This window comes from Muntiacus reevesi, chromosome 3 (genome assembly GCF_963930625.1).
Source record: "Muntiacus reevesi chromosome 3, mMunRee1.1, whole genome shotgun sequence".
Taxonomy (NCBI): Eukaryota; Metazoa; Chordata; class Mammalia; order Artiodactyla; family Cervidae; genus Muntiacus; species Muntiacus reevesi.
Window position 1 is genome coordinate 141,823,073 of NC_089251.1, and position 23,949 is coordinate 141,847,021.

General features: G+C 46.1%; 1 protein-coding gene across 4 annotated transcripts in view; it reads right to left on the reverse strand.

Annotated features, from left to right (window-relative positions):
• Positions 1-352: 352 nt before the first annotated feature.
• NRP2 (neuropilin 2) overlaps positions 353-23,949 on the reverse strand; it is a 120,201-nt gene continuing 96,604 nt past the window's right edge. For 2 of the 4 annotated variants that reach the window (XM_065930747.1, XM_065930748.1), the window contains exons 16-17: positions 6,010-6,060; positions 353-3,694 (exon numbers count right to left, since the gene is read on the reverse strand). In XM_065930747.1, the coding sequence (XP_065786819.1) occupies positions 3,390-3,694; positions 6,010-6,060 (356 nt within the window). In that variant the 3' untranslated portion in view covers positions 353-3,389. Of the gene's footprint in view, positions 3,695-6,009; positions 6,061-19,849; positions 23,342-23,949 lie in introns of those variants that run through there. The other 2 variants (XM_065930749.1, XM_065930751.1) reach the window with 1 other exon arrangement.

Sequence of the window (23,949 nt, forward strand, 5' to 3'; positions counted from 1 at the left end):
ATGGCCAGGGAGGAGGAATGTTAGTAGGGCTCACAGTCTCAGAAATCTACCAGGCAAGTCCATGAGCTGAAATGGTCTACTTGGCCACATAGCTCATTACCTTCCCATATCATATTTTCACTTTATAAAAAGCCAGCTAGCCAATCTACTTACTAACGGCACGTAAAGGTGCTCAGAAGCATTGTCCCGAGAGAGTGACCAACCATCCCGATTTGGCTGGGATTGAGGGATTTCCCAGGACCATAGGATTTTCAGAGCTAAAACCCAGGAACGTCTCAGGCAAACTGGGATGTTTTTGGTCACCCAAGGTGAACCCAAGTCTCTTTGCCTCCAATAAAAAAATGCAGAAAAATATCTCTGGAATAATGTTTATTTAAATAGTAATCTTAAAAAGGTTTTATACAAATCATATAAACACAGCTTGACATTGTTGTTTATTTTTTACATTGAAGAATCACAGTAAAAGCTCTCAAGTTCCCTTGATCTGGCTCAGCCAGTGGATGGTCAAATACCTTTAACAGCTAACCTTGGAAAAGTTAACCTCCTGTGTGACAGTTTAACTTTTCCCCTTGTTTTCTTGCCATTCATGCTCATTCCTCGGACCCTCATTCCTGTCAACTCCCCATGCCCACCTAAGAGAGGAAGCAGCCCTGTGGTCCTGTAGACCGCCTAGTCCGGGAGAGCGTGGAGGTAATGTGTTATTCAGTACAAGGCATAAAAGGAGATCAATACTGTGAGCTGGGTTTCCCAAGGGGGAGGAGTCAAGGAGACGGGTCGGCCAGCCTACCTGCAGATGGCAACGACAAATGCACCAGGGTGTCCCCGGGCCAGGTTATAATCGGGGTCCTGCTGCCTTTCTGTCTTACAACAGACCAGCCTCCAGGGCTGGTGAGGTATCTACATGTAGCTCTGGCTGGCCTGCTTTTTGTTTAGCATCCGGGGCCCACTCAAGGCCTCAAACCAGCCAACGGTGAATATGGATATAGGACATTAGAGGGATGTAGGCTGACTTGTACATAACTGAGAGGTGAACTGCGGGTTGGAGACAAGGCTGGTCTTTGGGGAGTTGTAGAACGGCCCATGGGACTTGAGAGGGCCAGGGCCCTCGGTGTCAACTTTTCAACTCTCTTCTTCTGCAGGTTAACTCTGGAAACCCTTGGACGTGCTACCTTCCGGAACACTGAGTTACACAGGAAGGCGAAGAGGAAGTGGGCTAATTAAGAACTTGCTTCTGCCACACGCTCAGCTCAGGAGGGCCTGAAGCTGAGGCCTTGGGCTTGACAGCTTCACTTTTCACCTCTAAACTACCACTGTGCCAACGAGTGCCAAGATCAGCAGTGACACTCGGGCCTAGGTCAAAGTCACAACAACACCACTGAGTCCCACGTGACCATTCACATACACACACAGAACTCAAAGACTGGCAAAGACACACAGAGACAGGAATAAATAGCTGTCGGTATGAACGCTCCCTCTCTTCACACGGAACACTGTGACATTACCACTTGAACTAGCATTTCCATAAGTTAACATTGAAAGGAACCAGCCAGTCCCATTCACCCTTCCCCTTTCACCTGGGTATGAGACAAATGACATCGTGGGTGACCATAGCAGCAAAAAATGGTCTGACAGTTCACCACTGATTAGCAATAGACTGGGCATACTGTTTGGGTTTCAAATGTATTTCCAGCACACAGGCAAGCTGTAGGCGTTACTACAAAATCAAGATTTGGATCCTGACGCGGACAATCTTCTCCTTCACACAGTTTCATGTGATTCCAGATGCCTCCCCTTCTAGAGCAGTTGAGAGTCATCTAGGGCTACGATTACCACTCGGGTGGCAGGCCTTACTCCATCCATAGGATCAGTGGTGTGGGGGAAGCTGGGCGTGGAGCCACTGGGTGAAGGAAGAGGAATAGAGGAATGCCTTAACTTGTATGGTATTCACTGATTTCTACATAGAAGGAAAAATACGTTTTTTTCTTCATTTTTTCAAGGCACTTAATAAAAAAATACATAAATTGGTGTGTGTGTGTGTGTGTGTGCGCGCGCGCGGGTGTATGTAAGAACACAGGTCTCTCTGAGGTTGAAGCAGCATTAGCATTTTGGTCCACAGGGTGTGCAAACTTTTGGTTAGAACCAGCTCTCAGGCACTGTAGAGCTACTGATGCTTCTGAAAGGTGGAGGTGGCAGCTGTCACCCCAAGGAGAAGTCTGTGTTGACTAGCCCAACAGAGACAGATACATCAGAATGTCTTTTCCAGTCCTCTCAGTCTTTGCTATCACGTGATCACAGACGATGAACTTCTTTTTCTCTCTCCTCTGTTCTCTTCCTTTCCCATCAGTTGTCACTAGTGATGTCTCACTGATGGACGAACATACTTAATAGCTTATATTTCCCCCGCGCCATCTCAGAGACTGTCAAGCAATGCTGTTTCCTGGGGCTCAGAGACCTGATAATGAGCATGTATGCATGGGTATATATGTGTGTGTGCATGCTTGTATGTGTGTGTGCATGTGCGTATGCTTTAGAAGAACAAGGACGAAGGAGAAGAAAAAGCAAAACCACCACCAGAGGCCCCACAAAGTAGCCTCACAGCCACAAGTCCTGGGTCTGGACTGAATGAATGGCTCCTAATCACAAAGCATGTTAAGGCTTGTCTGCTTCTAACATGGAGGCGCTTCTACGGATTTTGACGTGTGAAGTTTCCTTTCTGGTTTGTTTTAAATCGCATAGAAGAAAGAGCTGTTCATGCTGACCCTAACATGGCAATTTTACCCTGGATAAAAAAAGTTAAAGGCAACAACATCCTACTGAAATGCTAGGACTGGAAACGGCAGCTTGTCAAGTTGGCTGGCAGAAGCTATACCACAGAAATCCCGGAAGTCGTGAGCCCATCTGAGGGTGGGATAAACTGGATGGCTTTTTTGGGGAGTTTATTTTCTAAAGATGGAAAGTCTGAAAAGACCCTTTGCTTTCCAAGTGTTGATTAGGAAGAAAAAGCAGAGACTACTGATCACCACTCTGCTCTATTCTGGAAAAGTCATCCTCTTCTGCCTCTTTGAGTTGCTCACAGACCAAAGAAATAAAACAGAATTAGTAACAAACTCACAAACAAAATAGAACTGTGACCACCAAAGAGATGAGCGCCCATCCTTGTCCCAGCAAATGATTCAGCCACGTGGTCTCAGGTGGGTCCCAACCCCCTGAAAGACTGCATTTCCCCGCCTCCCTCGACTCGCCTGTCTGTTCTGTCCACACCTTCAGTATTCTGGATCGGTTGGATCAAGATTATGGCATTCAGTTTCCAAAGGGAAAAAAAAAAATGGTAATTTTCACTAGCCCCTCTTGCTGGAATGAAACGTCGGGTGCGGTCTGGGTGCAATCTGTCAGGCCTCTGAGCAGCACTTCTGGTGATTCATCTTGACCTTGTGCTTGAGGCCGTCGTAGAGTTCAAAGTTGTAGTTCTCCAGCGTGGTGCAGCTGCGGGAACTCAGGCCGGAGTAGGAGCAGGTGCAGTAGAGCAGGAGCCCTGCACACGTGGCCCCGAGGAGGACGCCCAGCGAGCTCATGGCGATGATGGTGATGAGAATGGGGTCCAGGGTGTAAAGCCAGCTCTTCTCTTTGTCAGCCAGCGGGGCCCCAGACCCGGAGGTCGGGGAAGAAGAGTTGCTCCAGTCCACCTCGTAGTCATCTAGGACGTAAAGGACACGAGAGACTGCAGACACTGCTTCTTTTAGAAATAACTGAGACTCCCCCCAAGCCCAATTCAGAGGTTCTTCAGAACCTGAGGCTAAGCTGTTCGACTCTGGAACTACACTGAAAGTGAAAGTCGCTCAGTCGTGTCCGACTCTTTGTGACCCCATGGACTATACAGTCCACGGAATTCTCCAGGCCAGAATACTGGAGTGGGTAGCCTTTCCCTTCTCCAGGGGATCTTCCCAACTCAGGTCTCTTGCATTGCAAGTGGATCCTTTACCAGCTGAGACAAAAGGGAAGCCCTGCTTGGCTTCAAAACCCAGCCCCATCTTGTCCTAGCTTCGTAACCTTGGGCAAGTTATTTAGTTGCTCTTTGCCTCAGTTCATTCATCTGTGAAATGCTACTACTTCTAACCTCACTGGGTTGTTAGGAGGTTTGAATGAATTAACATTTGCACAGGGCTTGGTGTCCAGCACAAAGTAAGTATGGTCTAAGTATCTGATACTTAAACCGTTTGAGTCACATTAAGTGAGCTTAGATTTTCACAGGGTGCCTTTAGAGCTCTTGGAATGGCCCTCTGTTCCGTACCCCCTTCTTCCTTTGTGTCCTTATCCCTTACTTCCAGCTGCTTCATGTTAAATCAAAGAACAGGCTGAGACTATTTTAACATGACGAGTTTCCCAATTTGGCATTCCTGGTCATCCAAGCAGCAGATTTTTTTTTTTTTTTTTTGGATCCACCAGACCTCATGACCTAAACTTTACCTTACTGCTATGTGTTATCCCAGATTCAGATGTTGAATTCTGACCCCTAGTACCTCACAATGTGACCTTACTTTGAAGATAGGTCTTTACTGAGGTAATCAAGTTAATATGAAGTCCTTAGGGTGGGCCCTAATCTAGGATGACCAGTGTCCTTGTAAAAAGGGGAAATCTGGAGGCAGATACAGGTGGGAGAATGCCATGGAAACATGGAGATGGCCAGTTACAAGCCAAGGAAAAAGGTTCGGTCCACATCCTTCCCTCACGGGCCACAGAAGAAGACAGCCCTGTCGGTACCGTGGATTGTGGACTTCTAGAACAGTGAGAAAATAAATTTCTGTTGTTTAATCCACCCAGTTTGCAGTATTTTGTCATGGCCACTCAAGCAAACTAATACATTTCTATAGTGTGATCAAGGCGTGACCACATCTCTGGCAAATTTTGTGGGATTTCCTAATAATCCCACGAAGAAGCCAGGGTGATAACTATAATTTGAAAAAAATAGATGAGGAACTGAGGCTTTGAAAAATTAAGTGATTAGGTAACTCACTCAAGTGCCCAGAGTTAGCAAAGAGTTAAACTAGGACTAGAAGTCAGGCTTTCTGCATCCTCATATTTTACTCTTTCTACCCCATCTAGGGCTTCTGCTGCTTGATCCATCGCAGCCTTTCTCTGAAGGCCAGTTGTGCAGCTTTGCCCATAAAAGGAACGGTAGACCAGGCTTTGCAGGGGGAGTCTGCATTCAGTTAACAAGGTGCTGTTTGGGTTAGTCACTCCGTTTCTATAACTACACTTGAAGTGTTTGATTAAGGTCAGGTTAAAAAAAGCAGCTCTATAAACTGCTCTTCTTAAAGGCATCAATCTTGGTCTAAAGCTGCTCTTTGAGGCGAACCTTAGTGATCTCTCTTGGAGATCAACTCTGGCTCTCAGAGACGCCTAGAGAGACCTGGGCTCCTCTGAGTGGAGGAAAGATATTACATCTGGGTGTTTGCTCAGCGGCCCTTCAGTCAGGACTCCTGCTTCAGCTTCATGGAATATGTGTATTTAAAGTAGGAAAACAGAGCTCGGAATAAGTATGAAAAATGAGATAGGTAATGTGGATGAGACCTAAATCCTACAACAAGCCCCACCTTGGTTCCTGAAAGCCATGGAATCAGAAATCTTAGCATGCCTGAATGTTCACACTGACAGTTATCCACTAAGCCCTTTTTGGAAGTAGGTCAACGGGTTCAAGCAGTGACATGTATAGAGGAGCCTGGCTTCACTTCACTTTATTCAGATTTAAATTTCATCAGTGTCAAAAGTTGCCCAATATAGGGGACCTATTTCAGATTAGGCAGAGGAAACTCAATAAACTTTCTAACTCTCTAAATTTGACTTTGACAGAGAAATTGATGGCTTCTTCATTTCTCTCTGGATTCTTGTCACATATTTCTGGCTGATAGTTCTGAATTCTGGCCCTCCCATACCCTGGGCATTATTTTTGTTGATGGCTTTATAGCCAAACTTGACTTTCATGATTATATTCTAAACCATAGCAACACTTACCATCAATTTCATCCTCGTAGCCCTCTCTCCCATGTATTTCTGGGATGTCCACTATAACAAGAAAGAAAATTAAAAAAAATCAGTCCTAACAGGTTCGAGTGGCTAAAAGGCAGAGATGCCACTTTGCTAACAATGACTCCCCAGGACTGTGGGAAGCTAAAGAATTGCATCTGCTTCTAGATCATTTAGTATGTACATTATTGGATCCATCCCCCTTCAAATGATTTGACTTTACTTCCAACAACAACCAGAAGAACAGAAACAATGAGAAAGGCTTTACGTGCCCAGTAGATGCTAGCTTGTATCTTTATAACAGCTGTTGTTTACAACCAATGTAGGTCTGAGTTTTATCTAAGGCAGCTTCAGTGGTCTCTGATGTCCATCATCAGTTGCATGACCGTGATGTTCATCTGGTGTAACACACCGCCCCTCCTCATATGGATGCATCTAAGTGGACACAAAGTACCAGAGTCTTTCTCCTCTGGATTGCAATAAATGGAATTTAAGTAAGTCACATTTCATCATTATATGTTTTAGTGTATTTATAGAACTAGAACTGGAAAGAATGTTATAACGCCTGTCCACCCCCACATATCCGTGCTAATACTTTTCTCTTTCCTTTCCAGTCTATTTTTCCCATTGGCTTTCTTCACAGTTTAGAATAGATCAAACACAGGCACCCAACCTGACTCGCCCAGGCTTGAATAGAGCTAAGTTAATTTACTCCGAATTTTCTCCAGTATTATCACTGTCTATCTTTTTCTTTTTTTATGATAATTTTTTGGGGGAAGGGGGGTGGCTAATACAGGTCTCTATTCACTTTGCTGTCCATCTTATAGAAATCAGAGCCAATGGAAATTACCTGTCTAAGATGTTAAAATATTAAAAAAAGGGAATCAAATATGTGGTGAAGAACAGGGTCTTGTCATTTCTTCCTGTCTTATGAGTTAATTATGCCTGTCCCGGCTGTCAGGTCAAAGTGGCACCAGTGAATGTATGTGGCCCTTCAGAAATTTCATTCAACTCAAAGTCAGGTGAGCTACCTTGATGTCATCACTATGAATTTACATCCAAAAAAGTCAAGACTGAACACAAACTCAAGCTTCCAAAGAGCTAAACTATCAAACAAGAGGAACAAAAGGACTTCAGACCAGCCTGAACTTCTCCCTCATCTGCACAGAATCTCGGGGAAGATCTACTTGATCATGACCTGAACTGAGGATCGATCCATCACTGCCATGCTTGACATTCAGTCTTTCCCTGGAGGCAGTGGTTTTCATCCTGTTAGACGTCTTCCTCATTCCTGGACAAAGTGCTAAAGCACAGTCTCATGCTCTTCGTCACTAGTGAGGGATGCGGAAAACAAAATGCCAAGACCCCACTGGAAAGGATGAATGCCATGTGGCACCGATCCTCCAGAAATCCAGTCTGTTCCTGGCATGTTTATAGCACAGCAACTAGTACCTGCAGGCCCTGCCAACTTCCCACCTCAGTGCCCGTCCCTACATTATTCTCCAGGCCTCTACAATGCAGGCTGTGCCCTTGGAATGAAGATGTAAACATGAATCAACAAGAGGCAGGTGGTGTCTGTCATAGGGATCAAATCAGGCTCGTGGAAATCAACCCAGGGTTTTTTTTTTTTAAACCGTACGAGAAAAACAAACATGGAAGAAAACCATCACATTTCTAACAATTAATCATTTCTATGGGATGCTTATACGTCTTAACACCTTCATGGTTAAAAGAAGCAGAACACTCGATAAGAAAGAATATGTGGATCAACCCAGGATGAAAACTGCAGGGCTCCTGCCAGTGACTTTTGGGCCAAATCCTGTTCTTGCTTTTAGGGATTCCATCTCTGCCAAGGATGTGACAAAGTTTTGGAGGCTAGAGTGCCATCTTGCTCCATCTCACACCCTCAGGGAAGAATTCTTAACACACTATTGATCACCAGCTGGAAAGGAGTGGATGTGGCATTGATCTTGGAGGAAAAAGGGTAAGAGGATGGTAATGACTATGAGAACATTTTGTCCCAGGAGATCACAGCCACTTGTCTCTGTGGGCAGAGGACTGGATGAGATGACCCTCCCCCCCCAAGAATAGGTCCATTTTTAAGGTTCTATGAAATTGATTACCCAGATGTGGCTGAGATTTCTGCACCTGGAGGATCAAAGGCTACTTCAGGTGAAGAACACTTTAGAGGCTTGACTTGGCTTTTTGCATAATCACTGCTCCCAGGAGTTTGGGTGAGTGGGAAGGGGTCAAAAAAAGGATAAGTTAATCAACATTTTCAAAAGCGCATCTGTTCATGAAGGCTTAAAGAAAGAATGACACACTGGGGAAAATCCCAATAAAGGGAACATTTGTACAAAAAGCCATTTACTTTGATAGCAATTTTCTCTAGTCCCCTTGCTAATATTCTTGATATCTGTGTTTGGTTAAGAGCTTTCTTTTTCAGAAGCCTCTTTGCTCTTCATGGGCCACTTTCCTTTTCTGTTGAGGCCAAGAGAGAAACTTCAGCCTGTTTCCTCAGAATGCTGGCAGGGTGTGTGGATGTCCACTGGGTCCCTGTAGTTCTAGTAAAGAAAAGGCAAGGATGGGTTGGAGGGAGAAGGGGTGAGCCAGGAGCTCAAGGCAGAGGCTGGAAGCAGCACCTTCCCAGGAAGGGGACAGGACGGCCAGCGCATGGAGGCCTGGCTGGGGAAGAGAGGCAGGGCAGGGACCTGGAACTAAACTTCTTAAATGAGGAAAAACTTGGAGAGGACACTCCAGGACTCTTTCAGGAGGCGTGTGTGTTTGTGAGCGGGTTGACGCAGAGCGCAGTGAGCCCCACCTTTAAGAGAACACAGATCAGGAATGCATCTTACCACCCACACAACTTCCACTTTCAACCTTTGTGCTTACGTGACCCTGCTTCCTTCCGGGCCCCTGTGTGGATTCAAGCTCAGGTCAGTCTGACTCCCAAATCTGAATTCAGACTCTCAGTTCTGTACTGGGGCCAAAGAAGACCCTCCTCCCTCAACTCCTCCACGTGTGTACGCAAGTTCTCTGGCTATGGGCAGAACAATGCATTTCACCTATATCCTCCCTGTGTGTGTGGGTGGGTGCTCGGTCACATTCGACTCTTTGTACTCTCCAGGCTCCTCTGTCCATGGAATTCTCCAGGCAAGAATACTGGAGTGGGTTGCCATTTCCTCCTCTAGGGGATCTTCCCTGCCCAGGGATCAAACCCACGTCTCTTGCATTGGCAGACGTCTTCTTTATCACTGCACCACCTGGGAAGACCATTCCAATAGAGAAGACAGTCTGCCTTGTCTTCACCCCAGCGGGCTGGATACACAGTGTCTGGCTGTTTGCCTGCATTGCTGGCTCACCACTTTGATAGGAACTCACCAAGACGTCTCATGAATGTGAGGATGCGGTGATCTGAAATTTGGGGCTTCACGTTTTCCATGATAGACATTATCCAGAGAGGGAGGCTGGCTTTCATTGTTCTTCACAGAGCAGTGTTCACTTAACGACTAACAGCCAGTCAGCCAGTTCTCATTAAGAGGGTCGACTATGTGCCAGGGAATCATGCAGAGGAGTTTGGGAAATGAAGATGTATGGGACCTGGTGTCTACAACCAAGGCCCTTCAGTGTGACTGGGAAGCGAGGACTCACTCGTGCCAAAATAGCACAGAAGAAAGGGTGCTTGTTGTCAGGGGACCTCAAAGTGCTGACGGAGTTGGGGGCAGGGACTGGGCAAGTGAGGGTGGGCCCCTGCTGGGAAAAATGTGGGAGGACGAGGTAGCGGCTTTGGGACGGAGGCTGCTGCCAGAGGAGGGAGGGGACAGGGAGTCCAGCTCCTTTTCCTGTTTGATGGGTAGGGACGGTCTCAAACATGGCACCTGAGCCTCTACGTTTGTACACTGATCTCTTGGTTTGGGGCATGAATTCATTTTTTTTAGATCCACTGAGGAATTCTAAGAGATTGCCTTGCCTGGTCACAGATCTCTTCCTTATACTTCCCTACATCAGAGTCATGTCTCTGCCCACCTCCCGGCACCAGCTGCTGCAGACCAGCAGAGCAAGAGGAAGAATGAGTGCCTGGAAGGTAGTTTCACAGAATTTTGAGAAACTAAGTGATCAGAGTAGCCACTACTTAGAAAACAAACAAAAAACCCAATTCAGGAAAACCTGGTCGTTTTCATATTGACACTCCATCTCAGGCCAAATGATCCCCTTGTTTCCCTTAGCATCGCTGAGAGGTGGGTTAGGTACCCAGTGAAGAGTGATCCAAGGTCTTACCTGTCTCCTATTATCCTGATTTTCCAGCGCAAAAGACCCCATAGTGGCTAGTTACCAAGACATCCTCTGGACTGTTCAGGAACCCCCCCTCCCCAAGGAAGAGTTGAATATTTTCCAGCATCCTTGTCAGTAAATCACAAAGGTATGGCACAAAAGAGGAACAGCCATACGGGTCACGAACCGAGCCTCCTCTAGGGAGATGTGTATCTCCCAGAGGGGTTTGGAACACTGCCTGGCAGTGTAAGACCACACATGCCAGGCAGGGGAAATACCCAGACACTCCAGCCTGCAAGTGGAAAATTCCCCCTGAGTGTCGTGTAGGTCTCAAACAAGAATACTCTCTCTCATTTAGATTTTCCTTCCCACCCTTCCTCTCTCCTTACACATACCCAGACACACACACCCAGACACACACACACACACACACACACACACACACACACACACACACACACACACACACACTTTGCTCTCTTCCTCATCTTTTTCTTTCCCTTCCTAAATTAGGATCCTTTGGGGTTAGAATGCTTTTCTGCAGTTACAGAAAAATCTGACCTTCCCTTTCACTACATCTCTTATATGCTGTGGTCACTGCAAGTGTATTTTCATTGACATTGTTCTGTTCAGTTTTTACATTAAAAAAAAAAATAGAGCTTCACAAGATCACTAACAGAGTGAGGAGCCTGCCCCAAACCACTGGCTGCTTTTGGATAAATGATTGAAGACCATCCATCCCTGGGTCACCTGCACACCGATCAGGACACCAACATGTACTGGCTTTTCTCTGTAGAGTCTCTTCCAGGCCAGCTCCAAGCAAAGGTTTGAGAGGCCTGGTGGAAGCTGATGACAGACCGGCCACCCAGAACATGCAGTGGACCCACTTAGGACTGCACCTGGAGGGGAGCACTTCGGGATACGGAGGAGCACTGGGCTGGGAGCACTGCCCTGGGAGCGGACTGCCTGCTCATCAGAGTTCCACCACTCCACTTGGGTGTGGGCGCTAGGATGAGCTTCTAAGCACCCTGAGTCTCAGCTTGTTCCCCTATACAGTAAGCACTGACATTCTCTCCTGCCCAAAAACCCTATCGTCTTTACAGAAAGACAATGAGAAAGCTACAACGGTCCTTCTGTTGAGGGCTGCCGGAAAAGGCCGGTATTAGATAAGGCAGCTTCTGCAGAAAAGAGCTCACCGCCTCAGTCTTTACCCCAGGTCTGTCCTCTTCTGGGTGCCTCCCACCTGAAGTCATCCATCTTAAGTTCTGTGGGGAAGGAGAAGACCATGCAAAGGACAGGCGGGGCGGGGGGGAAGCCATGAGGTCCCATGTTTTCAATACTTGCTCATTTGGCTTAGAAATCAATCCTGCTAACTGGCAACTGAAGAACTGACAGATTGGGTAAATGGTATCCCAAATTTAAAGACTCCAACTTAGCTAAGGTGGGGCTGATAAAGACTGGTGAGAAGCCACTTAAACCACATGTCCACTCAACCCATCAAACTGCAATCAGCTTTTAAAGCAAGGATCAAAGACATGCCTACACAGGAAATCATTGAAATCATTCATTTTCACAGGTATCAAGTGTCATCACTTCTATTCAAAGAGGAAGAAATTGAGGAAGGAGAGTAGAAAAATGCAATAAGTCACTGAAGAGCTCGGCAGCAGACCTGAGATTCAGCCACATTTTCGACACCTTGTTTGGGGCTGTGATTTATTCGGGATTAGCTCTTGGCCACTGAGAGTCCTTCTTGAGTTTGATTCCACGTTCCTGAACCCCTCAGGTCAGTTAAATCACTGGACCATCCAAATGGGAGTAGCCTTCAGAAAATTCTCTCAGCCACTTTGTTTTGATCCCAGCAGGAGAAGCAACACTGTGATCTAAACAAATGAGAAATCATGAAGGACTAACAGACATTTCTTGGCTCTTCAATGTGTTTAGTTTGATTTAATATTTAGTGTTGGCTGAAGGTTCCTACTCCCTACCACACTTAATTTCCCTAATTCAGTTTGTTCATCCCCAGTTGCCATAAGGAGCCAAAAGTTCAAATGTAGATCAAAATTTTGCCAAAACTCCTCCATTAGAGTCAGGCAACTTGAAAGCCCTTCATCCCGTGCTGGGTTTGGCTTGAGTTTAGAAACACCACCAGAAGATCCTTTATCATGGGTTTTTATCTCTTGAACTATAGCCAAATGTATGCAGAGTCATGGAAAAAAATTTTTTTTTGCAGTTTTCAAATGATTTCAAGCTGGAAAAGAAAAGGGGGCTTGATCTGTGATATTTAAGAAGACTTTGAACATGATTTTCAATTATTTTTAGTTGAATTATCAGAAGGAAACCCTAAAAAGGATTGAAAATATAGACTACAAATGAGAAGGTTGTGAAATGACCTAATAATACTTTCAAGTGTGGAGGTGGATGAGTAGCTGAGGCCAGAATGGCTCCACTGAGCCCCAACAATTTGCATGAAAATAAGAAAAAGGAGGCAGCCAGTAAAATGTTTAATTATAGACAGAGGCTTCATGATTATGTAGGCTGGAAAAACCCAGTAACGCTGATGGAGGAAAATTCTGGAATCTCTCCTTTGCTCTTATTGTTGCTATTCAGTTGTGTCAGACTCTTAGACCTGCAGTGTGCCAGGCTTCCCTGACCTTCACTGTCTCTCTGAGCTTGCTCAGACTCACGTCCATTGAGTCGATGATGCCATCCAACCATCTCATCCTCTGTCACCCCCTTTTCCTCCTACCTTCAATCTTTCCCAGCATTAGGGTCTTTTCCAATGAGCTGGTTCTTCCCATCAGGTGGCCAAAGTATTGGAGCTTCAGCTTCAGCATCAGTCCTTTCAATGAATATTCAGGGTTGATTTCCTTTAGGACTGATTGGTTTGATCTCCCTGTTGTCCAACAGACTCTCAAGTCTTCTTCAGCACCACAGTTCAAAAGCATCAATTCTTCAGCACTCAGCCTTCTTTATAGTCCAACTCTCACATCCTTACATGACTATTGGAAAAACCATAGGTTTGACTAGATGGACCTTTGTTGGCAAAGTGATGTCTCTGCTTTTTAATATGCTCTGTGGGTTTGTCATAGCTTTTCTTCTAATCATCAAATGTCTTTTAATTTTGTGGCTGCAGTCACCATCTGCAGTGATTTGGGGGCCCAAGAAAAGAAAATTTGTCACTGTTTCCACTTTTTCCCCATCTATTTACCATGATGGGACCAGATGCCATGATCTTTGTTTTTTTGAATGTTAGGTTTTAAGCCAGCTTTTTCACTCTCCTCTTTCACTCTCATCAAGAGGCTCTTTAGCTACTCTTCGCTTTCTTTGCTCTAGATCTCTGAAGAATCAGAGATGTTCTTCATTACTGTAAGTGGAAGCCCCGACTTTAAGTTTGGTCTCCTGTATAAATGCAACTGGGCTTCCCAGGTGGCACTAGTGGTCAAGAACCTGCCTGTCAATGCAGGAGACATAAGAGAGGCGGGTCCAACCCTGGGGTCAGGAAGATACCTTGAAGGAGAGCATGGCGACACACTCCCATATTCTTGCTTAGAGAATCCCATGGACAGAGGAGCCTGGTGGGATACAGTCCCTAGGGTTGCACAAAATCGGAGGACTGAAGCGACTTTGCACGCTCACATGCACATGAGAGATCTGATGTGCTCTTCTGGTGGGAGGCCTTGGTGGAGGGAGGTGAAGAAAGTATAAGAATACCCGAGGATAAGGAAAGGGGCCACCAAGAGGAGGGGAAAATGGGCTTCCCTGGTGGTCCAGTGGTTAAGAATCCATCTGCCAATGCAGGGTACATGAATTCAGTCCCTGATCCAGGAAGATTCTACCAGATGGGAAGCAACTAACCCCGTGCACCCCAACTACCGAAGCCTCAGTACCTGGAGCCTGTGCTCTGCAACAAAAGAAGCCACTGCAATGAGTAGCCCATGCATTGCAATGAAGAGTAGCCCTTGCTTGCCGCAATGAGAGAAAAGCCCTCACAGCAAAGAAGACTCAGTGCAGCAAAAACAAAAAAATAAATAAATAAAATACATTAAAGAGTAGAGACAGGAGAGGTGCAGAAGGGGAACAGCGGGGAATAAAGATGAACCACACCCGATTCAATGGCACGAAGATCAGTGGGGACAGGTCCTCCTTGAGGAAAGAGGATGGGACAGTGGCCCTGTTGGGTGTTCAGAGCCAGGAGGCCAAGACAGTGGTGAGGGCCCAAGGCTTCCCACAGACAGTATTACTGAGCTCGGGCTCCTGGTCTTCAGCTGGCCGAGGCGGATGAAGCACCATGGGGCTCCTTGGGCCCCCATCAGCCCCTGTCTAGGTCCTAGTGACTATCTTTCCACCTGAGCACCAGCTTCCCAGGTGGCGCTAGTGGTAAAGAACCTGCCTGCCAATGCAGGGGACATAAGAGATGGGAGTTTGATCCCGAGGTGGGGAAGATTCCTGCAGAAGGGAATAGCTACCCACTACAGCATTCTTGCTTGGAAAATCCCATGGACAGAGGAGCCCAGTGGGGTCACAAAGGGTTGGACATGACGGAAGCGACGTAGCACACGGCACACACACCACTGTCACAAGTGCCCCAGAAAGCAAGGAGGAAGACGACGCATCCCCCAAGGTTCTTATGTCCCTTCTCCCAGCCCCGTGGTGGCAGTAGGGAGACGCAAAGAGAGGAGAAGTTTCTTAACAGACTGTGCGGAAGTGAGCCTCGGTAACCAGCAGGGCTGACTGAGAACAGGGCTTTGGTCAAGGCCACCTCAGGTTCAAAGCTTTCTCTGCGTTCCTGTCATTACTGGAGTTGGTCGCTCTCTAGCGAGTTCCAGAGGACTCCAGTTCGGCTTCCAGTTAATGAGTCCTGCCACCTGAGAAAGAAATTGCCGCTGTTGAAAGTCAGACCTGGAGCCCTATCACTCCTCTTCCGGATGACAGCCCTTGCCTTTGGGTACATCAGTTAATGACATCACAGAGGTTCAGTTTTGCACAGTTACGCACAGAAGACAAAACAAGCTTGTGGTATGTGTGTGTGTGTGTGTGTGTGTGTGTGTGTGTGTGTGTGTGTGTGGTGACATAGCTCTAGCTCATTCACATCTCATTCTTGTGTTGCTCCCCCGCACTGAGCCATCAAGAGTTATAACCAACCCACCCCCCCCCCCCAAAAATAATTATACCCTAGCCTCATGCCCAAGAGGCAGCAGTCCTGGATTTTTGGCAGGTTGGAGAAAGCGCAAAGATCTCCTGTACGGCCGTCACACTATCCATTATGCTCAGAGTCACACTACTAGGACCGCTTGGTCTAAGCACACAGTAGAAATCAGGGTAACAACTCTTAAAAGAAATGGTGTTTTGGACTAATGGGTCTCTTGGCTTCTCTTCTACTTGCCATTCCTTTCTGGAGCCACTTGGGACGAGTAGCTTCACCTGCACATTGAAACCTCCCACTGGAAAACCACCTCATCTACTACCTTTCCTCAGGTCACACTAGCCCTGAAGCTCCTCAGAAAGGAGCTGGGTGCATCCTCTCAGCTGGGTAAGCCGGCTCCCCTCAGGGCTGTGGTCATGGTTGGGGGCCTCAGGTACAAGGTCCCGAGGACTGGTGACTTTCCACTGGCATGTGGGCTGGCTTGTGGCTGTTGGAATATTTTTGTCTGTAGCACAATACCGTGCACTGACCTTAAAGAATGTTTTTTACATGAATTTTTTAGTAGAAAACATAAATAAATAACAGCAAGGCACAGCACAGTCACTCTTTGAAGAAACCAAGTGGAACTCATTAATCATGGAGAACAGGGCTCTGCCTGCTGAACTCAGGGACAGAATTAACTCCTGGGGCACAGTGGCCCCTGTTCTAGTGAGCTGCGACTCATAGCCAGGCCCACATTCTCCGCAAATCGGCATTGAAAAAAATCCCTGCAATTAAGATTTCCTTTAGCTAAAAGTGTCCTAAAGTTTTCCCCTGCAAGCATTCCCCCTAATTTAGAGAGACAGAGCCAGAGATGATATGGCTTCTGCGCATGATAGGGGATATAAGGCAGGCTGTCCACTAGCTTCTTAGCCTCTCAGATGGAGGCAGGTTCACTCTAAAAAGGATACTCCAGGCTTCCAAAGCATCTATTAAAGTGTAAGCAGGCACACCGCTTGACCCACATATTCTATTCCAGAGAAACGTGAACAAAGAGGCAACTATAAGGATGTTCATTACAGTATTGTTTATCATAGTAAGAAAAACTAGACACAACCTGAATTCCCACCAGCAGGGAAGCAGTTAATAAACTATGGTACAGCCACATGAAACAAAATGCTAGAGGATATTTAAAAAGAATTGTGTAAGCCTGTCAGGCATGCAACAAAGTAGCCCCAAGACTTTCTCAAAGAAAAAGAGGCACATTATCCAGCCAAGTGACCCAACGCTGATACTATTTACACAAAACCAAAGCAAACTGCATAATTAGACATGAACATATACATTGGTAAAGGTATAAAACAAGCCCTGAAATTATATACCTTGAACAATTTCTCATGGTTCCCTCTGGGAGGGGAGTGCGACTAGTTAACAAAGAAATGAACTTCTTTTTTAAAAAAACAATTTGCAGTTTTTGAGGTTATAGCCACGAATAACTCGCAAGTTGAAAAGAAATGAAAAGAAGCCTAGTCAGATACCATCCTAAAGTTTCCCCCAATGACCTTCTTCAGTATCAATAACCACTCTGGCCATGAGCCTCCAAGAATAGGTGTTTTCTCTATTCAATGACCAGTCCTGCCTCCAGCATGTCTGTTGCTGACTCTTCAAATGGCCTTTACTATGTCTTGGCTTGATGCCCATGGGACTTTAGTTTTATTGGGAGCTTGGAGGTCAGTGACAGCAAAGCCCAGGAACAACTATTTTATTGGTGAGTAGAAGGATTCTGGGTCTCTTGCCCACTGGCCTTAGGTCAAGAATGGTTTCTGCTGTTTGCCCTGAAGCACCAAGATTGTGTACTGTGCCAAGCAGAAACCATACTAAGAGGGGGTCTGCTCTTCGGCAAGTGCCCAAATCTTGTATCCATTCCAGGCTTAAGTTTGGGGCCAAAAGGAACTCCTTCCTCCACACAGTGCAAACGTAGCCCGGCTGTGGCCTGTGGCCCGATGCCTTCTGAGGGTCCAGGTGTCTGATGATATCTAACCTGAAGAGCCACTCCATGCACTTGATCTGTGTCAGGCTTCATCAAATCCTACACGGCTCCTAGCTTTTAGTTTATTTGTGTAAGGCGATCTTTCCCCGGCCGATCATAAGGCCATCAGCTGGTGCTTCCCCTCCCCTCCTTCTCCTCTGGTTGGCTTTGTTTTGTGTTTTCTTTGGGCCGTCACTGAAGTGGATGAAAGGCCTATCACGGCTGCAAGAGCCCCGGTGATGCACACACAGCGGGAACACCAGCCACACCTACAGGTCTGCAGTTTGGCTCAGATGTGGAGACCACAAAGCGCACAAATTAAAACCTGAAAATGAAGCTCTTTTCATCAGAGATGATAGAAAGGCCAACAACGTCTGTGCCAAACAATTGCACAGTCTGTGAAGAGAGGTGACAAAAACAAACCGAGGACCACAGTCGACCAGCTGGGCTGAGCGTATCTGGGCTAGGAGGGCAGGATCTTACTTCGACCCCAGGAATGCACATTTAAACCATCATAAAGGGCCAGGTAGGAGCCAAGACAGACCCTACTAGGCCTTGACATCTGGTGTTTATGATCCATGGAAATACAATTTCTGTACCATTTATGCTTGGGTTAGGTCTGAAATACCATACTGATAACAGTGCAGTGTTGGATGCCTAAGATCAGAATCGTTAACAGTCTCTGCTGTTTTGGGGAAGAGAGAGAATGTGTATAGAATAAGCCTTGGGATCAGAACCAAGGCAGGAAAAGCAATGATGAAATTCTCAAAGGTGGCTGCAAAAACAGTAATGCTAATAGAGCATACACGATGGCCGATTTAATTCACTGGCAAACCTGGTCCCAGGCCAGCTTATGAAAATGTTGACTGAGCCTGGCTCTTTGTTGGAAATAAATGCTTCTGAGAGGCTTTCATTTTCATCCTTTGCTAATAGGAACAAATGGCTTTAAGGATAGCCACCTGTTATGTGGACAAAATGGGTCATGATGCTCGTCGTTGGAGGAAAAAACAAGGCTCTGCTCATAGACCTTCAACTCTATTGTCCTGCAGAGGACAGACAGTGACATCTCTGGTGAGCCAGCTGTAGCGACTGCAGATCTGAAAACCCAGAAGCCTGTTTTCTTTAGCACCACTTGGGCAGGTTGATAGCTGTAAAAAAGCAATTCTTCCTGGCTCTAGATTTAGAAAGGACGAAAAGCAGGATCCTGGCAGAAATAGGCTTTTTTGGACCTGCTCCTTTCCTTGGAGGCCATTAGGAATGTTCTCAGACTCTGAGGAAGGGTTTGGGGTTGATACTTTTAATACAACCCACAAATTTAGGGGGGGTGGAAAATTCTTCCATCATCACTTTTGACCACCATCTAGAAACACTGAATTGCTGTGAGGCTGTCTTTCCTAGATCTTTTTTTTTTTTTTTTTTGCCCCTAATAACTCTCTGATAAAATATTTTATATAACTATGTCACTAAATACGGCCTTCCACAATGGCTCAGTGGGTAAAGAATCTGCCTGCAGTGTAGAAGACACAGGTTCGATCCCTGGGTCAGGAAGATCCCCTGGAGATGGGAATGGCAATCCACTCCAGCATTCTGGCCTGGAAAATCCCATAGACAGAGAAGCTCGGTGGGCTACAGTCCACGGGATGGGGTGGCAAAGAGTCGGACACGACTGAGCACATAAACTTATAATTCATGTTACTAAATACTCATCAAATACTTATCAAAAGATCTGGCTTTTCAGTAAGTTTCCCCAAGTTCCTCTCCTCAAAGTTTTTATAGAATATTCCTTTTATAAAATATTCCACCATGATATTTCTAGGTTCCCAGTAATCATATAATTATCTTCATTACTTGCTCCAAAGTCTGGAATATTTTTGAGCTTTGAACATACTGTAAGTTCCCGTTTGGTCTGGGAAAGTGCTCATAAATTGGAGATCGACGTCCCCGTGGAAGTAATAATTTGGTAGGCAAGGGGTAAGATGTTGCCACTTCTTCTCCAAAGGAAACTATCTGTCTCTGCAGAGCTGAGAACATGATTCAGCTTCACTGGTCCCAGCCCCGGGGGCCTTTTGAAAGTAGAGTCCCATCTCCAGGGATTTGCCATCAAGAGAAATTTTGTGGAATCACATGGAGTAATTTAGCACTTAGCAACTTTTGCAAAATCCCACACCAATCATAAAAGTTGGCTCAGCTGCACAAATTGGATAAAACTCCTAACAAGCAGTAGTAATAAAAATTAAAGAAGGAGAAGTTGGCATTCAGCCTCAAGGAGAAAACCCACCTACTTCCCACAGAAATGCCCTCTAGCTCAGAAGGTGATGTATAAACTTTGCAAACATCAGTTTGTTCAAAGCCTACATCTGAACTTTGTTCTCATAAGCCAAGGTGGGGGGGAAAAAAAACAGATGTTTGTATAAAAATATCATCATTTTATTACATTCCACACAATACATTTTCAAATAGTTTTCAACGTCCACAAGGTATTTTGACACACAGGCAACTGAGCAATGCAAGCGATGTCACAGTTATAGGGCATGGGGAATAAGAATAGGAAGTAAAAATCTTTAAGTTTTCCTGTTTTGCTGTTGTTCTTTGGTAATTTTCCATTATTTAGGTGTTTACTTGCCTGCTAGCTTCATTTTTAAAGACACAGTCTTCTTAAAGATGGGGTATCAACCTCAGAAATATTACTGGATTTCCTATCCTATTCTGGCTTTAATCCCAAAAATGTGGGACAAGGGAAAAATTTACTTTCAGCATTCTGTTTTGTCAATGGCAATGCTATGATCCTGTTTTTCTTTCTTCTGCCTTCACAGGCAATTAAGGGATAGCAATTGCTAGCATAATACCAAGAAAGGGATTTTTTCACCCCAGAGATAAGGGTTTCCCTCCTGGAACTGTTAACATGAAAGCTCTACTAAGGCAAAAACTTTACCAGCCCGAGTTAGACCTTCCTTTCATTCATTTATTTTTTAATAGTTGCTATCACCTCTTTGTCTTCTGAGAAGCAACTCTAAACATGCATGCATGCATTCACCTGTCCAGTCTATTTTTTTTTTTTTTGAGAAGAGAGGGACCCTTCCCTTCCTCCACGAAATACAGAATTTTGCTTTTTAAAGCTGCAAGGCATGACATTATAGAAGAGCTGCCCTTTTAGCATAGTACCTGGATAATACTATGAAAGTTGCTGGGGCCGAGAGAGTGGAGAGAGACAGAGAGCGGGAGAGAGAGGAAGAGAGAGAGAGAGAGAGAGAGATGCGACATCCCCAGCTGAAGTGCATTATGGGATTCACAGAGATTTGAGCAGTCTCATATTCTCAACGACAGCATGTACATAAAGATGACGCCACCATGGGGCATCAGATAAAGATACAGCAAATGCACAGAGTTGTTGTCATCTTCTTTTAAAGAAGGGAAATCCTCACGGGTGTATGGTAACTCAGACAGTTGCTACACTGGCCGGACTTCCCAGGTGTAATTTCCCGACACCACGCTTCCATGGGGTGCCTATAGGGATGTCAATCATTTCAAGGGAATGCCTGGCCCCAAACACATCACTGGATACGGACACCTGAGATAAAAAGCCCTCAGTGATGGGCATGAAAGTCATCATAAGGTATCCATGGTATCCTGCCACCCCTCCTCTCTCTCCCCCTCTTTCTTTCTCCATCTTCAGTTGGGGTAAGACACTTCTTGAAATCTCAAGGTAACTCACGCTCTAGCCTTTCATCTTCCTTTCTTGGCAGGGCTGCTGTGGTTGAGACAGACTAGCTCTTTGAAACAGAGTAAGAGTGGGAGAGCACCATTCTTTCAGGAGGATGAAACAAACCAGATGCGAAAGTTGAGTGTGCGTTTGTTGGAGGGACCTATGTGAATATTCCAAAAGAATGCTAAGTCTCTCTCCTACAAGCAGCCAAAAAATCATTAGTATTTTGTTCTCAGAAGGTATCTGGAGGCTTTCAGCCCAGGCAACCATCTTTGGAGAGAATCTTACACTTCCCCAGTGGATTCCTAGCAGGAAGGTGAGAAACAAACACCCCCAGCCTAAGCCCCAGTACGCTGAGAATCTCATTAAAATATGCATTTTCTATCAATGAAATTGGCTTCATTATTGAATCTATCCTTCGTACAATATAGTTAGGCAGTTTATCTCTAACATCCCTCTCCCTGGGTTGCTTAGAAAGGACAAATGGGCAGCAACGGATTTATCTTCCTTATACCTTCTCCTGACAATGCAGTCACATCTGGAAACGCCAGGCCAGCCTATGAGGGTGTATTTACCAGATGCTATGAATGCTTTAAGGGGTAGCACATTAGTACATTTAAACAAATGGCAACTTTTTATTCTCTCATAGTATTCAAATAAGTCAGGGGAACAGCCTTATATTTTAGTGGCTATAGATTCAGGCACACATTAACACCATGAAAGGAAAGCAAATGACCCCCTTCCCCCCATATTTTACAAATGCTATTAACCATGATCCATGATACCAAAGAAGACTTTTTTAACCTTGTTACTCCACCCCATCCCCCGGTGGGCCGAATGAACCCCCTGGGGTGAGGGTTTTTCTTTTTTTTTTTTAAAGACAGCATTTCAATCCTTACTTCTCCACTTCCTCCTGCTCTCAACAGGCTACTGCTTTTCCTACACCAGTCTCAGATTGGTTATTCTCTATGACTTATTCCAAGATTGGACTTAACTGATAAAAGCTAAACATTCATTATGAGCTTCTCTTTTATAAGGCAACATGAGACAAATTTGCTTCAGGGCTTGGAAGGAAGAGATGGTTCCACAGGCACCCAATGGCTGTTACTGTGTAACGTCAGGCACCCCAGACGGGACTGGCTGGGAGTCACATCTGGGTCTGAGTGCAGTGGGAGACCCTTCCTCTTGGGTCAGGTGGGTGGGGCCTGGGACAGGGATGGGAGGGGCCACATTCCTTCTCGCGTGGCCTCTAGTTTTAGGTACCTGGAGATGACAATGGTAAGCCAACAGAAATCCAGCCGGAGCTAGATAAGGCAACAAAAAGCTTCAATCTCTTCTCCAAGTAAACAGAACTAGAACAGTTATATTATTTTCTGGAACATGTACCCCCGGAGAAGTAACACGTGAGTTAAAGGGGGCCCTCTCTGAACACACGCACACACTCCCCTCCCCCGGAGCCAGCCTCTCTCACACCCACGCACACACAGAGCTATTCACAGGCGCAGATGTATATACTATGTACACACACAGATCCGGGTTTCCCCCGCGTCTCCTGGCGGACTGCCCACCGGAGAGGAGGGGTGGGCTAAGGCTAGGGGAAGAAACAGGGGACCAGTCTCTGGGAGGAAACCAGCTGAGCCGTGAGTTGTGAGGCGCTTAGGGGCGTGTGTCTTCTCGTATTCCAATATGCAGCATTGTCGAGTTGGGGTTGGGCGGTTTGGAATCAACCAAAGGAAAACAAAAGAACCCGAGGAGGACGGTCGGGATGGATACGAGCGCACAGGGTTTGGGCCCAGAGACAGAGACGTCTGAGCGTTCACACAGAGACTAGGCGAGGAGGAAAAAGTGCAAAATCGAGGCAACGTGTCTGCAGTCTTTCTTGTTTGATTTGGGTGCGGTCCTTGCTTCGGCCCTCAGCAGTGCGAGCTGCGGTCTTGCTCTAGCTTAATGGTTAGGGTGGGTTCCACCGCCAGAGGGGCCCCGTTGGTGTAGTGGGAGGTTTTGTAGGTGATGGAGTGATCGGTCTTCTTGGCCGCATAGCGGAACCGGTGGTAGTGCAGCACCAGGGCCAGCGCGACGGAGAGCAGCACCAGCGCGGCGCCCCCGGCGGCCATAACGTAATACCAGTAGGCTGGGACGGGCGGCACGGGCACCGTGTCCACCGTGGGCTCGGTCCCCGGTGGGAGGGTGCCCCCTGGTGGAGAGACACAGAAGAGGGTTGCTAGGCTGAGAGCATGCAGACTCATCCAAAACTAATTCAAAAAAAGACACACACACATGCTTCGGAGTGGATGGGGAGGGGACAGGGGAACAAGACGGTCCTGAGTATTCAGGGTGGGCCAGGCACTTTTCAGTGATCGATGTTACTTCCTGCTCACAACCCTATCAGGTAGGTGCTCTCAGACCCATTTTACAGATGAGGAAATAATGAATGGTTATACAGCAAGTAAGTGGTAAGTATTGTATTCAACCAAGAGCTGTATGATTCCAAAACTCTTTTCTTCTCTCTGTGAAACTGCAATACTCTATAATATGTAGAAGCATTATGATTCTCTCTCTCACACACACACGCATACACAAAGGAATACATGCAAGTGATGTTAAAATGACTTCTGGGATTCCGTAGGACTGATTCTCCGAATGGGTGGAAATAACAATATTTGGTCTGGCTGGCCAGCATTCTCAAACAATGTATTAATTAGGCTGGCTAGACTTGAAGGGGAATTCCACTTTGGTTTGCCAAGGCTTCCATGCCCACTGAAATCAGCCTGGTCTTGTCTAAACAGGTCAGTTACCACTGTC